The 16,429-nt window shown below is 35.9% G+C and overlaps 2 protein-coding genes across 2 annotated transcripts; one reads left to right on the forward strand and one right to left on the reverse strand.

Moving 5' to 3' along the window:
* Positions 1-513, forward strand: LOC110699395 (uncharacterized mitochondrial protein AtMg00810-like). Its single transcript, XM_021876916.1, has one exon. It carries the CDS (start codon positions 1-3, stop codon positions 511-513), a length of 513 nt encoding a protein of 170 aa, XP_021732608.1.
* Positions 514-10,423: 9,910 nt separating this feature from the next.
* Positions 10,424-14,742, reverse strand: LOC110699174 (glucan endo-1,3-beta-glucosidase 12-like). The gene is made up of 3 exons (XM_021876667.1): positions 14,588-14,742; positions 13,163-14,497; positions 10,424-10,801 (listed from the first exon to the last, which is right to left on the reverse strand). The coding sequence occupies exons 1-3, from the start codon at positions 14,649-14,651 to the stop codon at positions 10,767-10,769; spliced, it is 1,434 nt and encodes a 477-aa protein (XP_021732359.1). The 5' UTR covers positions 14,652-14,742; the 3' UTR covers positions 10,424-10,766.
* Between the last annotated feature and the right edge of the window lie 1,687 nt (positions 14,743-16,429).

Here is a 16,429-nt window from a genome sequence, read left to right on the forward strand (position 1 = left end):
ATGGTCACCGCATTAAAAGGGTACGGTTTTCTTCAGTTTTATTCTGATTATTCTCTTTTCACATACTCAAAAGATGCCATTCATATTAATGTTCTCGTTTATGTTGATGATCTTGTTAATTCTGGAAATAATTCCGTCACTCTCCGTACTTTCAAATCTTATCTGGGTGATTGTTTTAAGATGAAATATCTTGGCTCTCTGAAATATTTTCTGGGTTTGGAAGTTGGCCGATCTTCTTCGGGAATTTTCTTGTGCCAACGAAAATATACTTTGGATATAATTTCGGAAGTAGGATTGTTAGGTTCCAAACTTAGTCTTACTCCTGTTGAACAAAATCATAAACTTGCACTATCTACGGGTGAGTTACTTTGGGATCCTGAGGCACATCGCAGGTTGGTTGGCCATTTGTTGTATCTTGCGGTAAGTAGGCCAGATTTGGCTTATTCGGTAGTTCATGCACGAACCGCGCACGGATCATTGCGATGCTGCGTTGTTCGTGTAACCCGAGTCTAGCTTGGGGGAGCATTTGGGGTTGGTAGTTGTGTGTGCATTATATGGGCTCGATTTTGTGATCTTTGGAGTAGTGGTTGTGTTAGTTTTGGTTCTTTAGTTTGTAGTGTCATCATCAACTATGTATAGTATAAGTTATACTATACTTTAGGCTACAAAAACTTGATTTATATGCAAATCTTTTGCATACGTGGGCGGAGAGCGATCGGGTTCATTTTTAGCTCTCCCCAAAAGAGAGGAGTGCCACTAGTAAGAGTTCTTCGTTTGATTCCTAGTTCTTCCTACTTCTGATGGCTTGGTTCCACTTTGATGATCTATACTCTTGGATAGGCATTGGGTAACTTGGGAACTTTGGTTAGGGGATTAGTCACGAGTATCTATTGAAAGTGCATGAGATACTAAAGAGGGGGGGGGGGGTGAATTGAGTAAGTGATAAGCGTTGAAAACTTTTGAGTTTGAATCGTGAGACCAATAAGAGAACTGGCTCTTAAGCAGCGGAATAAAACAAACACAAGCGATTTAACAAGGTTCGACTTCTAATAAGTCTACGTCCTCCACTCACACTAATCTCTATTATTAATCAACTCAGAATAACAATGAGATTACACTCAATTGCTTGCACAACTCTGCACAAGACAATTCCCTAGCAACTAACTCTAGCCGCTACCCAACTACTAACTCTAGCAGTTCACTCAAGTGTTCCCAGAGAACACTTCCCCAACCACTTGTCAGTTACTAGTAGTTCAATACAAAATCACTCTTTCTCTTGTATGAATAGCCTAAGTGCTTAATGAGAGTATATGAAGATCACTCGATGGCTTTAAGGTTTTTCTTCTTTGATGCGTGAGAGAATATGCAGCTTTTTCAAAATATGTTCTCAGTATTTTTTCGTTCAAAAGCCTTGCTGAAATTATTGGTGTTAAGGTCCTTAAATAAGACTTGCCATATCTCAAGAATATTTCCCATATATTATATTTACCAGGATCATGGAAAATATAATATATCTGATTTTATTTTATTTTCTCTCAATAAAATAAAATCATTTCAGAATAATATTCTGATCTATGCAACATTTAAAGATCTCTAACATCTCGTATAAGATCAGCCGTACATTTTTCGAAAACATTTTTCTTCAAAAATAAACTTTCCAAAAAATAAGCTGCTCATAGGAAGTACCAGCAGTTTGGTTCCAATCTGTTCCCAGACTGGTCTTAGACATGTAGTATTTCCTAGTTTGCGTATGATAAGGAATTGTGATTCCTTATCATCCACAAACATATTTTATCCTCTCTTGCATCTTATATAAGTTTGTACAACCCTTAAACCATTATTACATCAAGACCTAATATTGTTACAATGTATGCAAAGTCTTCTTGTAATTGCTTCAAGACGTTCATCCTCTTTAATGCTTTAATGAGTCTTCGTCTTGTTCTACTTGAATAATCACTTGTCAACCTGTATGTAAGCACAACAGTAACAACATATAGCAATTCTAGATTATATTCAAGTATTGGTTTGTCATCATTCAAAACTTCTAATTCATATGGCTCAACAAATTCCCCCTTTTTGATGATGACAAACTTATATGAAATTCCCTCTGAAAATAACACTAGTTAATGAGAAACATTTAACTAGAATTCTTACAATTGACTGATGTAATATTAGATGGAGATGCACTTCATATTAGATGCATTTGTCATATCCTTAACTTGTGTGTGAAGGATGGAACACAAGCATTTGGTCCATTTTAAAATACTTGAATACCCCCATACCGATATTAATATTGCTCATCATTTAATGCAAGCTATTGATGCATATAATTTTAGGCCCAAAATCATGTCTATGACTTTTGATAATGCAACTTCTATGACATTTTGTGCAAATTTAGTTAAACCACAATTGACCGATGTAATATTAAATGCATTTGTCATATCCTTAACTTGTGTGTGAAGGATGGAACACAAGCATTTGGTCCATTTAATCACAAAATTAGGAATGCTATTATGTCTATTAACAGCTCTAACATGAGATTTCAGGAATGGAAAGCTTTTTGCAAGCAACAAAGGATAAAGGCTATCAAAATACCAACGGATTGTGTAACTAGGTGGAACTCCACCTATGAAATGTTGAGTAGGGCAATCGAGTACAAGGGTCCATTAACAATTTTTTATAATAAAAAATTTCCACAATTTGCTTTACTAGATGATGATTGGTCTAATTGTGAAAAATATATGCAGTTTTTACAATTATTATATAGTATGACACATTGTTTTTCTTCTGTTTATAATCCTTGTGCTCATTCTTTTCTTAGCAATGCATGTTTACTTGCACAACTTTTCAATGAACACCGGTAACAACACAATTATGATGGATATCTTCCATTAATGGAGGAAAAATGGCGTAAATATTACACTACTATTCCTATGATTTATATTTTTTGCTTCTATATTAGATCCAAGGCAAAAGTATGATGGCACATTTTTATTAATTGATATTTATTTTCAATGCATGAATTTTGAAGATGATGTTGAATCTTATAAAACTAATGTAACCAATCAATTTTTTTCCTTATATAGAGTTTATGAATCTAAATATGGAACCGTGACTCGATTGCTCCCTCTCAAACATCCAAAAATGTAAGTAAAAGGGCCAAAGGTTTATTTGCACAAGCTGCTAACATGATGTCTAAGTTTTCGGGTACTGAATCATCATCTAGGAGAACACAAAGCGATGTTTCGGAGTTGCAAATGTACTTAAGTTACGACTTCATGAAAGGCATGGATGACAAAGAGAAATACGGCCTCGGCATCCTTGATTGGTGGAAAGCACAAAGCACGAAACATCCAATTTTGGCAGCAATGGCTCGTGATATTTTTGCTATTCAAGTCTCCTCCGTTGCCTCCGAAAGAGATTTTAGTGCGTCGGGAAGGGTTTTAGACGATAGAAGAACAAGACTAAAACCCGAAACACTTGTAATGTGTGTTTGTTTCAAGGATTGGTTGGATGTCAAAACTCGCTGCCAAGATCGTACTTATACACAAAACGACGACGATGAAGGAACGTCGGGTTCTACTGGTTCTCAATCAATTCAATTGGACGATGAAGTTGAACAACAAGAAGAAGAAGACGAAGACGAAGAAGAACAAGAAGAATAATTAGATTATTACATACTATTAATTATAGCTAATTTTTGTATTATTGAACCCCGTATAATAAAATAAGTTATAAAGTTAAGTTATTCATCAATTATTGTATGATTTTTGTCATTATAAATTATTGTATTATCGATTTATCATACCGGCGTATAATAAAATTAAATAAGTTATTCATCAAATTTTGTGTTATCGCACTCGTATATTATTTTATTATTGTGTTATCGGATCGTAAATAAGTTATTCATCAATTAATAAAATAAATTAAATATACTCATTTTAAAAGGTTGTTCAAAAAAAATATCAATTAAAAACAAAATAAACAAAAAAAAACATTAATTCGGGCCGGCCCGCGGCCCGACACGCCAGGCACGTGGGCCATGCCGTGCCGTGGGGTGTGCCAAAAGGTGGCCCGGCACGGCACGGTGCCCACCTTTACAATTGGTTGAACGTTGATGACGAGGCGATGATAAGGAGCTAGCACGCAAGTTGTGGGCGTCTGGCGGGCTGCGAGTGCAGCTCGGACTGCAGGGGAAGCAGATTCGAAGCTTGGGTGTTGCTTGCGGATGCTGCGAGCGCAGCTCGCCTCGCGAGAACTTGAGAATTTTGAACACGCTATATCTCTTATTCTAGGAAGCTTATATAGGCGTGTGACCTATCTTTGGAAATCTCTTTAAGTCTAGTTTCTAACGCAATTTGAATCATCTTAATACAATCTGTAGAACTCAAGTTATAATCAAAAGAGTGAACAAATGTCAGTTTTGACACTTTGAAAACCCTCGTTTTTCTTCGTTTCTAACTCAAATTCATTCCCGGAAGATGCATAGCGACTCTTGTGGATGCTATTTTCATTCCTCATGCATATAAATCTCAACCTAAGCTTCCACAAACACATATCTTTCATTGATTGACCTCGATTCATCGACATTACATCCTTTCTCCGAAAGCGTCCAAATAGTTATGAAAACTACCTGAAACATTAAGAAAACACAAAAGAAGTGTAATAGAGTTCAAAACGAACAGCTTATGCATTTACGACCTAAGAAGCGATAAAAATTCCTTAAAGGCAACTATAAAACTAGCATAAATGTGCGGTATAAATCGTATATAAATATGATGCATCATGCAGCGCAACTCCTACACTTGCACGCCCCCTGTTGCGACAGTGTGTCCGAAACCCTAATCTCAACCATTGCCTATAAATAAGGGTTCAAAATGAGCTTTGAACACACAGAAAAAGCCAGAGAAATACAACAGTAATAATTCATAAGTTTATGGAATAATTAACCCCTCCTTATCCTAAACACTCACCCCTCCCCCTCTTGTTACTTTGTCCTTACGGTGGAGGTTCCCGAACAAAAAGGAGTCCATTTTCATTCTAAACGAAGATCTAGCAAGGAAAAGTGGTAATTCTCGAGCACTTAGCTAAATCACTTTATTTTTCTTGTCTTAAATCACTTTAATCAATTAATTAGTGTTGTTTGATCACTTTAAATAAACTCTAATTAATCAATTTCACATAGCATTCTTTCGTTAAGTAAAGATTAGAATTGAATAAATTAATTGATTGTTTTATCACCTAAGTCAAGGCGAATGTTGTTTATTTATTGTTATTTTCACGAATTTGGAATAAATAAGAATAACGACATTTGTTGCAATGTAAACCTTTTGTGATTAACGTTTGTCAATAAAATCAACTAACTTAGTTTTAGGTATCATGTTGCATATATTGTTTAGTAATGAAATTATGAACAAGGAAGAGCTAGTAAAGGCCGCACTAGGGCTAGGATGGCGATTCCCCTGATAAAAAAGGAACGTTATCTTAGTACCCTCGCTCCCAAACTCATTTTTGGTACTAGTAGACCATTGGGCGTAGGTAAACTTATGATTCATGCTAAATATCCCTTGAACTCTACTTGGGAGAAAAGCATGACTGAAGTTTATGAGTTTTCCTAAAACTCATTGGCGACCCTTTATTGGTTTCTAATAAAAAAGGGCGATGATTGGCTCAATTCTAATTCAAGGTCTCCCAAACAGTCAGAAATTCAAATCCTAATACACCTTTAAAAGTGTAAAGTTCTAGACTTTCTAAGGGCCAAGGGCATAGAAGAAATGAGATTCCCAACGACAGGCTACCATCCTCACATGGTTTGGATTAGGTTTGTTTAATTTTAATTAAGTTAATTTAATCAATTTTTTAAATTTCTAATGAGGGTAATTTCGTCATTTATAGTTTAAATTATTTTCCAAAATAAGAATGATTTTGGAAAGTTGCACATAATTATAATCGTCTATTTTTAGTAAAAGTTGGAGAAAAAAATAATCAAAGGGAGTTCTTCTTTAAACTTAATAGTCCAAGAACCTTCCAAACATTTGGGCTTACAAATATTGTCCCACCCTATTTGATTTGGAACCTTGTCTCTATTATGTCAAAAAAGTAGATAGAATAAGGGATATACTTTGCATTTGATAATTAACGGATTTTTCACCATATACCCCTTGAGTTATTTTCTTATTCACCAAATACCCAAAAAAAAATTTCAATTTCACTATATACACTTGAATTTCACAAAAATGTTATGAAATGCCCTTAATGACTCACGGCAGTTAACTTCGTTAGTCATTAAGGCTAAATTTTCCACGTGGCGACATATGATTGGCTGCCTTTTAAATATTTTTTTTTTGAAAACATAAATTAATTAAATTTAATTAATTATCAAAAAAAAAAAACCACCAAAGCAAAGCCCAGCAAGCCACCACCATGTCCCCACAACCCCCTACCGGCGCGGATTCCGCCTGAACCCTTGCGCCAGCGCAACCCTGACACCCCACCTGCCGGCGGCTCCAGACCCCAACAACCCCTGAACCACCTTCTCCCCAATCGTAAAAACCCCATCATCTCTCCCTCGAAAAACCCTCCCCACCACCTGCGTTTAAACCCCCCTCCCCAGCCAGCGAACCCAAATCTCCCATCCCCTTGCCATCTCCACCCCGTTAACCACCACACCAAAACCGCAAAATAAAATAACCCTAAAATCAAAATTTAGGGTTTTGATTTTGGGATTTTAGGGTTTCAGGGTGGTGGTTCCGGCTAAAGTGGGCAGCAGCAACACGGGGGAGCGAATATGGGCTGCCGACGAAGGTTTTTGGCTCAGGTGGTTTGGAATCGGGGGTGGTTGCCTAGTGCTGGCGACCGGAGGGCGCAGAACGGTCGCAGGTGATGCTTGCAGCGTGGCAGTAGAAAGGGGTGGTTGGGCGGTTTTTCTTTTTTTTTCATTTTTTAAAGTTTGTTTTTTATTTTCTTAAAAAAATCCTTAATTCACTAATTTGATAAACAACCAATTAAATGCAGCCATGTGGCATAATTAATATTAATGACTAACGGAGTTAACCGTCGTTAGTCATTAAGGGCATTTGGTGAAATTTTTGTAAAACTCGTAAGTATATAGTGAATTTGAAAAATTGTATGGGTATTTGGTGAATAAAAAATAACTCAGGAGTATATGGTGAAAAATCCAGATAATTAACTTTAGATAATAAGTTGGATTACATCAAAAATTCAAGATTGATATTCTTGCTTGTGATAGAGAATTGGCTTTCCATTTGGGCAATAATTTCTTCTCTTATAATGAGTAATATTACTTTATTTTTGTTTATATTGGGAGTTTATAGATTAGTTATAGGGGATGATTCATTGATTTGGCATAGGCAAAAAAAAATATTTGGAAAAGTGAATGTTGTTAAAAGAATATGATAAATTGAAATTATGAAACAAAAGACCAAGCATAAGATCAAACGAGTCTTTAGTCTTTAATAACAAGCGACCAACCAATTAAATAGTCATAAAAAACAAAAAATGAGTATGTTTACAAGCTTCTCTAGCCAAGCTTTGTTGTCTTTAGGTTGTGAACTAGATAGGTTTATTTACTTTTTGTTAATTAACACCCCTAAATTAGACAATTTCCATTGGAGGACCTCAATTTACTTTGATAAATTGCCCGTCTAATGAACCTACTCCTTCCATGTTTAAATAAATGACACGTTTTGATTTTTTCATTATTCATCTAATTTACTTTGATTAATGTTTGTGATTCATACATAAGAATGAATATAGTCTTGTGGGTACTTGTTCGAATCGTCTCAATGAATAATATATTAATATTCAATAATTATAATTTTTACTTATTGATAATTAAAGATATCATCGGCCAAAGTTTTACATTGGCATACGTGCATAGGGAAAACGTTTCATTTATTTGAACACAGAGGCAGTATCATTTATGGTGGGGGTGGGGTGGGGGAGGGGTGAGTGCTTTTAGGTAGAGGTGTCGATTAGGGTGTCTCGATTTGATCTATTTTAAATTTGAGTTATATTAAATTGTTATGTCAATACAAGTCAAAATTTGAATTTGGTTTTTATTTATTTTTTTTATTTTTTTTTTTCAGGATCGATTTAAGGTTGGGTTTTGACACCTCTACTTTTAGGTGCCAATTCAACGAATGAAGGCTATTTGATGAATGGCTACAAAGCCATTGCAATAGTTAAAATCTCAGTCTTTCTTTTATAATCGTATTTGATTAATAAGGTTTTTTTTTATTTATTTAAAACCTTTTGTTGAGATGAGTTGGTAAATTATTTAAAAAATATGTAGTACATTAAAATAAGAATTACTCCTTAAAAGCTACTCTCTCCGTCCTATAGATTGTACTTTTTGACAACATTATTCTCTTTTTGATGATTTGTCATCCTTGTTTTATTTTCTTTTTTGTACTTTTGACATCAATTCTCAATACTTTTACTCTCCCTTTCATCAGTAATTCTCAACCACTTTTTCTCTCTCCATCTCCCTCTAACCCTGCATGCATATTTGTACTCTCAATCATTAGTTTTAAGGTGTCTATAACTTTCTTAATTTCCATGAATAAACCCAAATAGGCTCTTAATAAAAGGACAGAGGGAGTACTATATATCAGCTTCCTTCTCAGTTTGTTGTTGTTGTTGAGAAAAAGAACCCTAAGTTCAACCTAATGAAGGACAAGGGATCAAAACTTGAATTTCAATAAAATAAGAAGGAATTGCAAAGGAGAAGAGGGTGAGCAAAATAGCAAACTACAAAGTATGCACTGTTCTTTTAAGATGATGTTGTCTCCTCTGCTCTACTTAGTATTAACAATCTACTGACACCTGCTCTGTTGAAAGCTGCTCTGCTCTGCTCAGAAGCTCAAAAGAACAGGGCATATATCATCCTAGAAGAAAGGAAACTGAATGGGTTTTTTTTTTTTTTTTTGGTATCAAGTCATTTCAACAAGCAGCCATATATAAATGAACAACTGAGATTTTATTTATTGCAATAACTACCATCATTGTTTAGAAAGCTAAAGGAGTTTACTCAACAATTTTCATATGAATCTGGAATTACTGTAAAGTTGTACTCCCTCCGTCCCTTAATTAAGAGCCTATTTGGATTTTTTTTACAGAAATTAAGAAAGTTGATTGGAAGTACATATGTGCATGTGAGGTTCAAGAGAGATATAGAGAAAATAAAGGGTCGTTTGGTTCGCTCGGGGAAAACGGAATGGAATGAACAAAGGGATTGAAAGATAATAGAATGAAAAATCATTCCATGTAGTATGTTGTTTGTTTAAAAAAAAATAAAAAAAAGGAATCACCAACACCACCACACAACCCCCTTTTTCTTCACTTTCCCACTACTCCAGCCACCCCGCCGGCAAGCCACCACCTCGTCGGAGCTCGTCACACCTCCCCCACCCCTCCCCGGAAAACCTTCCCCGCACTAGCAACCGCCATTTCTCCTCTTTCTCTCTCCTCAACCGCCATTGTTAGGGTTTCCAAGCTTCAACCTCACCCCAATTCTTTCTCCTCCAATTCCCCCAAATTTCTAGGGTTTTATCAATGGACCTAATCAGCTTGCCATTGTTGTTTCTATTGCTATTAATTTGAAGATGCGATGAGCTTCGGCGGTGACCAGTAATTTTATTTGGGTAATAAGGGTGGGGGATGTGCAACGACCTTCGGCGAGGGGTGCAGTGGGTAATGTGCGACAACCTCCGACGAGGGTTGGGGGTGCGACTAGGGGCAGCCACTTCCGACGAGGGGTGGGGGAAGGTTTTCGAGGGAGGTGCGAGCTTATCTAGGGTAGGCAAGTGGCGAGGGAGGGGCAACGATGTGGCTGGGTGGTGGCTATGCAGTTGGGGTAAGGTAGAAGGGTGGTGGCTGGTGTGGATATGGTGGTGTAATGGTGGCTATGGAAAAGGCTTGGGGGATGGGTAATCAATATAGAATAATTTTAAGATGAACTCAAAAATAAAAATGAGTAAAGGAAATGATTAAAAGTGACGAACAAACAGCAATAAAGGGAATGAGGCATGTTCATTCCATTTCCCTTTGATTATTAACCCAACCAAACGGCCCTTAAAAGTGTTTAGGTATTATTGAAGAGATGGAGAAAGTATTGAGGATTGATGTAAATTAAAAAGTCATCATTTATATAAAAAAAGTAATAATAATAATAATAATGACAACTCATCAAAAAAAAGGGGAACATTATCAAAAAATACAACCTTTAAATAGAAATATACTCTTAATGTTAGACCCCCAAAAATACGGGTTCTTTTTTTTTTCTTTTTGAGAAACCGCAATGGGTGCCTTATACGGGTTCTTAATTAAAGGACGGAGGGAGTAATAACAAAATTAGAGAAGAAGCATATAATCAAACGGCTCTTTAAAAGCCAACAACGAATTGAATAGTACTCCGTAATAAATAGATGCATCAATTTATAGAATAATCCGTAAAAGAAGCAAGTTAGAGTTGGTTCGTAGTTAATTACATACCAATGATACAAAACTACTTTAACCCGCTTTCTACTACTACTGGCAGTTCCCCAATTAATATTAATTAACTGCCCCCCTCCCAACTATTCAAGTAAATACAAAAACAACACCCCCCAAATTTAACTAAACGACTATAATAATAATAATAATAATAATAATAATAATAATAATAATAATAATTGTACTGTAGCTTACATAATTATAACTCAATTACTATTCTTTCACACGCTTCATAACGTCACCCTTTGAAATTAGTATCCCGTTGGAAAGTCGCATTTTCCATATCCTGCACATTTGTACAAGTTGGTTTTATCAGTAGACTAGAATGAAATTAGATAAAGTTTCATTCATTAAAGGAAGGAGTGAGTGTACTATGGTAGTCTGTTACACAATAATTAAATTTTGGTACTCCCTTCATTTCCTAGAGATTAGTAGGGCCGTGTAGGATTCTAATAACTTTGAGTACAGTTTTTTTTAGGTTGGTTTAAGATTCCGGGCTAAAGCATTCGGGTTAGTGTTACCGACTTAATAAAATAACTCAAGAGTAAAATGAAGAGGACGATGATACGTACTCTGTAACTCTAGCCACAATTACGAAACACATCATCGTTATGTACACTATTCACCACAAGCTATTTTTATACAAACTCTCATGATTTTTACCTAATTCTAATGATGGAAGAGGGAGAAGATTTTCTTTAGTGATTATAAAATAATCAAGTTAATTAAGACAAAACAAGTATGAGATCCAAAGTTCCAAAAGTATCTAACGTTGCAAGACACTTTGAATAAAGACGACTCAAATTTCAATGCTTCCAACATTGGTCGAGAATATGCAAGAACAAACATTACAATATGTTAATCACATGTTACCAAAATAAAAACAAAAAGAAATAAACATAAAAAATGAACACTTTTATCAAAAAAGTAATAATGTGGCACTAAAATTTGATCGTTAGTGTTAACAACTGTGCAGGAAATTTGACTAAATTGTCGATTCTCACTGACAAAATTCCAGCAGCTATGAAACCTTTTTTTATACAACATCTACCACATGGCTAACTGGGTCCAATGCCGCACATTTGCACGCATTTGCATTCACAATACAACCAAGGAAAAAAAAAAAAAAAAAAAAAGAGTAAAAGATAGCAAAATCTACGGTCTCAAATGCAGATTGACAGAGCACGAGGTCACCATTATACTAACATCATCACCCTTCATTTTTTTAAAGTTTTTAGTTTTTACCCTTAGTTTAGTTCAAAAGAGTGTCAGCAATAATAATGGACGTCAAAACATGACAACTCTATAGGACCACTACTCTTAGGCCTTAGCAAGTTTGTGTTATTGTAACAAATTTTTCACGAGTATGGACTATTCATGTGTTGGGGTCGTCCCCATTGAGTTGATCTAATTTGGGTCATATTCAGTGGTGATGAGTTATTTGGTTCAGGATAGGGTCGGGTCGAATCAGGACAACTTTAAATCATTATTTTTATTTTTATTTTTTTTTTAAAAAAAAACAACTTTAAATCAAGTTTAGTCTAGTGTTGATTGAATTTTGTGATGCATTGTTCTCTTGTCTAATTCTATTTGTTCCGAATATGATTTGTGTTTTTAATGACTAGCACAATCAAGAGACAATTTATAGTTGTAAAATGTATGAATTGAACAACTGAATGTGCTTCTAAGCTATCATTATCTTTTAAGACATTAGTTTTTTCTAACTTGAAAGCAGAGAAAACTAAAAAAAATTACACACTAAAATCATCTAGGTTTAGATGGAGTAAATTACACACTAATTCATCAAATACAGAGTATCTTCCGATCCCCAATAAATAACAATCGTCCTAAGTACGGAGTATTAAGCACTCAATCATTGTATCATCACAGAACAATTGAATTACGAAGTAAATGTTTTCTCATCAAATTAAACAAATGCCAACTTGATTTAGCCAGTCTGCCAGACTATTCATTGATTACAAAAAAAATGGAATAACATCAACTTTACCCTTTAAAAAAGACATTCATCTTTATCATCAGATGAGACAACACTAAACAGTCAACATTAGCGTCCGTTTTCCCACTCTAAGCTTGATTTTACCCTTTAAGTTAGTTCAATATCCATTATTAATTGGTCTATCAGTAGAACTTCAGATCTTACCCACAAGTCATAAGTATGTGTTAGACATACCTAGGATGACCTGAGAGACTCGAATGTTGTTATACGGGATTCAATCTCATATCTTACCCATAAGTCATATGAAAACAATGCATATCATCAACTTTACCCTATAAAAAAGACATTCATCTTTAATATTAGATGAGACAACAGTCAACATTAGTGTCCCTTTTCTCACTTTAAGCTTGATTTTAGGCTCATTAGTCATTGCACTTAAATTAGTTCAATATCTACTGTTAATTGGTCCATCTCTATGAAATATACCAACGAGATAACGTAGCCGGGATTCAATCTCTAATCTTACAAATAACTATGCTAGCTATATTCGCTTTCTCCGTCTATCTAGGACAACTTGAGCAACTCAGACAAAAGACTCGATAACTCTACGTAAACAGGATTCAGTCTCAAATCTTAAACAAAACCATAAAAAACATAAAACAAAGATAGAATTGGTTAAGAGAAACGTACTTGGTGGCTTAGACACAACAAAGGCAGCCCCTTCAAAGTCACAAGAACCAAATTTCCGACCATTCTTCTGATAAAAACTATTAAACGCATACGAAGCATGAGCCTCAAGAGTATTAGGATCAAAACACGGAGAACCAGGTTGAATCGGATGACAATCCGCTTGCCCTTCACCACAAGCGTAATCTAAAGCCGCCTGCAACTTCGATTCACTCATCTCTCCATTCGCTACACACCACGTCTCCTTCACCGTCACCTTCCCTGCCCCCCCACCATTTCCCGTCGCCGGACTCACCGCCGGCGTCACCACCTCCGGCGCCGGCGAACTCCCTTTCACGTCTTTCCAGCTCTTCACCTCCTCAACCGTCAACGGAATGTCGTAAACCTTCTTCTGGGTCGGGTAAAATAGACCGTAGTTTCTCTCCGATGTCGGCCCGGGTTTCTTATTCTCGTTAAACAAAGCAAACAAGAACACCGTCAGCTCCGCCTTGGGTCTCAACGGAGTCCCACCGCCGGTGAGAATCCGGCGAACTAAGTTACCGTTATAAGCGGCGGCGTTTTCGACGGAAGCGCCGATTTCCATCGGATCACCTTTCGACGGCCAACCAGTTTCCGTCACAACGATGGGGATATCGTCGTATTTAAGCGCCGACATTGCGGCGAAAACAGCGTCAATCTGAGCGTCGAAAAGGTTCAAGTATCGAAACCCGTTTCCGGCATCCACCACACCTGGGTTCTCCCTAAAAAGCGCGTAATCCAACGAGATGACGTCACTGTTACCTTGATAAGCAAAAATGGGGTAAGCATTCACCATTAAAGCAGACCCAGTTTTCCGAAGAAACTCCAACATCGGTTTAAAAACCGGGTCAACCAACTCGGGCCGGAACGACCCGGATGAAGAAGGGTAAGAATTTCCCAATGCGCTCAACGCAATAGGAGAAGAAACCTTGATTTTGGAGTCTAACCCGTATTTGACAAGCGCTAAATGGATGTTTTTCATGGCGGGTACGAGGTAAGTGGTGGTGTTTTGTGGGTCGACGAAGACCTCATTACCGACGGCAATACCCTCAATGAGGGTACGCGGGTAGTATGCAACTACGTTGCGAAGAACCCACACGCTGGCGTACGAGGTACGAGTAGCGGCAGAGCGGAGCTGCTCATTGGGGAGGTCGATGGTGACCTTAATGTTAGAGTTGGCGAGTGCGCGGAGGACGGCAGGGTCGGAGTCGTAGACTTTGATACGATCAATGCCGTTGGATTTGAGGAGGTTGACGACTTTAGAAGCGGAGGGTAAGTCGTTTGCTATTCTGCCGTAGTTTACTCCAATGGTTCCACCTTCTGTTGCACAAACAAACAAATAATGAGCAAGTTAATGAGTGAATAAATTAGATCTAAATTGGGGGTTTAATTGGGAGAAGAAGAATGTACCTGAAAGAGAGAAGAATGAAAGGGGGAGAAGGAGGAGGAGAGAGAAAATGGTGAAGCGGTCCATTGGTGATGCTCTGTTTTTTTCAGAGAGTGAGGGGAAGTGGGGAAATAGAGAGGGAGTTGAGTTAAATGGAGGGGAGACTGTGAGAGTGACTACACAAGTGGGCGAAGTGGATTAAAATAAGATTCTTTTACTGTACACTGCTAGTGAAAATTGTATTAGGCTAATTGACCAGATTGGTAAATAAAAAAAACTTCTAGTGATAATTTGGTAAATAAATAACTCCGGCGACAATATAGTTAAAAAAGTTAATTCTAAGCGATAATTCGATAAAAAATTTAATCTCGGGCAATATGTAAACCAAAATATCTCATTTTTTTCCTAACAAAATTTTCAAATTTCCTAATTCAATTCGCTATTGTATTTTTTAAAATTATTTTTTCCATTTTAAAATTTAAATTAATATGTCATCTCCTTTTATTTTGCTATACCCAATATCAAATTTATTTCCAACCCCGTTTTTAAAAATTTTTGATAATAAGAGATAAGAAAAGTACGTGAACATTAATATTTAAATAATATTTTTTCTTCAAATTGTTAACCCCGAAGATGGGGTTGGAGATTTAAGTAAGAAAACCTCGAAAAACAAACTAAATTAAGCATTTGCGAGTAGTTTGTCGGAATTTTTTTGTATATTTTGGGTTAATTGTCGCCTGAAATGAATCTTTTTATTTTATTTTTTATTTTTTTGCCAAATTGTCGTATTAGGTTAGGTTTTTTTTTTTTTTTTACCAAATTGTCGACAGAGTTATAATATTTACCAAATTGTTGCTTGAGGTCTTTTTTATTTAACAATTTGGTTAATTGGCCAATTATATTTTTACTTTTTTTAGAAGCACATGGTCCACTAGAAAGTTTTTTTTTAGTTAACACGTTTTCTTTTTTAGTAATTTTTATACCTTATTTTTTTAGTGTACCCCACTTGTTTTATTATCTTCTCTCATTTTCTTTCATCTCCTTAATATGAGTGCCTAAATTGAACGTGTCAACTAAATAGAAACGAAGGAAGTATTACTAATCTCTAAAATCTATAGACCCGTGAGGCATTTTTAAGGAAGGAATGTTATGTATTTGTAAATACTCCATCCGTCCCCTAATACAAAGCTCTTTTGGTTTTTTAGTGGGAATTAAGAAAGTTGTAAGTTCTTTAAAACTAATGATTAAAAGAACATATGTGCATATGGGGTTAGAGAGAGATAGAGAGAAAGAAAAAATAGTTGGGAATAATTGACGAGATAAAGAGAGAAAGTGTTGAAAATTGATGTTAAAAGTACAAAAAGTAAATAAAAAAATGACAACTCATCAAAAAGAGGGTAATAATGAAGAAAAATATCATCTTTAAATAGAAAGAGACATTGTATTTTTGGTTTACCCCGAAAGGAAATGAGGCTTTGAATTAGAGGACAGAGGGATTACATAACAATGATTAAAATATTCCAAAAACACATGATAAAAAGAAAATGTGAGAGAGATAGAAAGAGAAAAGTCTGTAGGTGGACCTTACTTATTTTCCAGTCAGATTGTCTCACGTGATAGGGGACCACGTGCTGATTGTTTCACTATAACTTTGTAAGCTTATATAGTACCATTGACATGAGTACTATTTATGCATAAATTTAGTACAACTGAATGCACATATAATACCACTATATGCATATATAATATCATCGTATGTTCAGTGGTATTATTTGATCATCCAATGATACCACTCTCCTACATAAATGTAATTACATGAATGCCCCTTATTATGCATTTCTACCTGCATAACATTCCTCAATTAC

The sequence above is a fragment of the Chenopodium quinoa genome, unplaced genomic scaffold (assembly GCF_001683475.1).
Source record: "Chenopodium quinoa cultivar QQ74 unplaced genomic scaffold, ASM168347v1, whole genome shotgun sequence".
Lineage (NCBI taxonomy): Eukaryota > Viridiplantae > Streptophyta > Magnoliopsida > Caryophyllales > Amaranthaceae > Chenopodium > Chenopodium quinoa.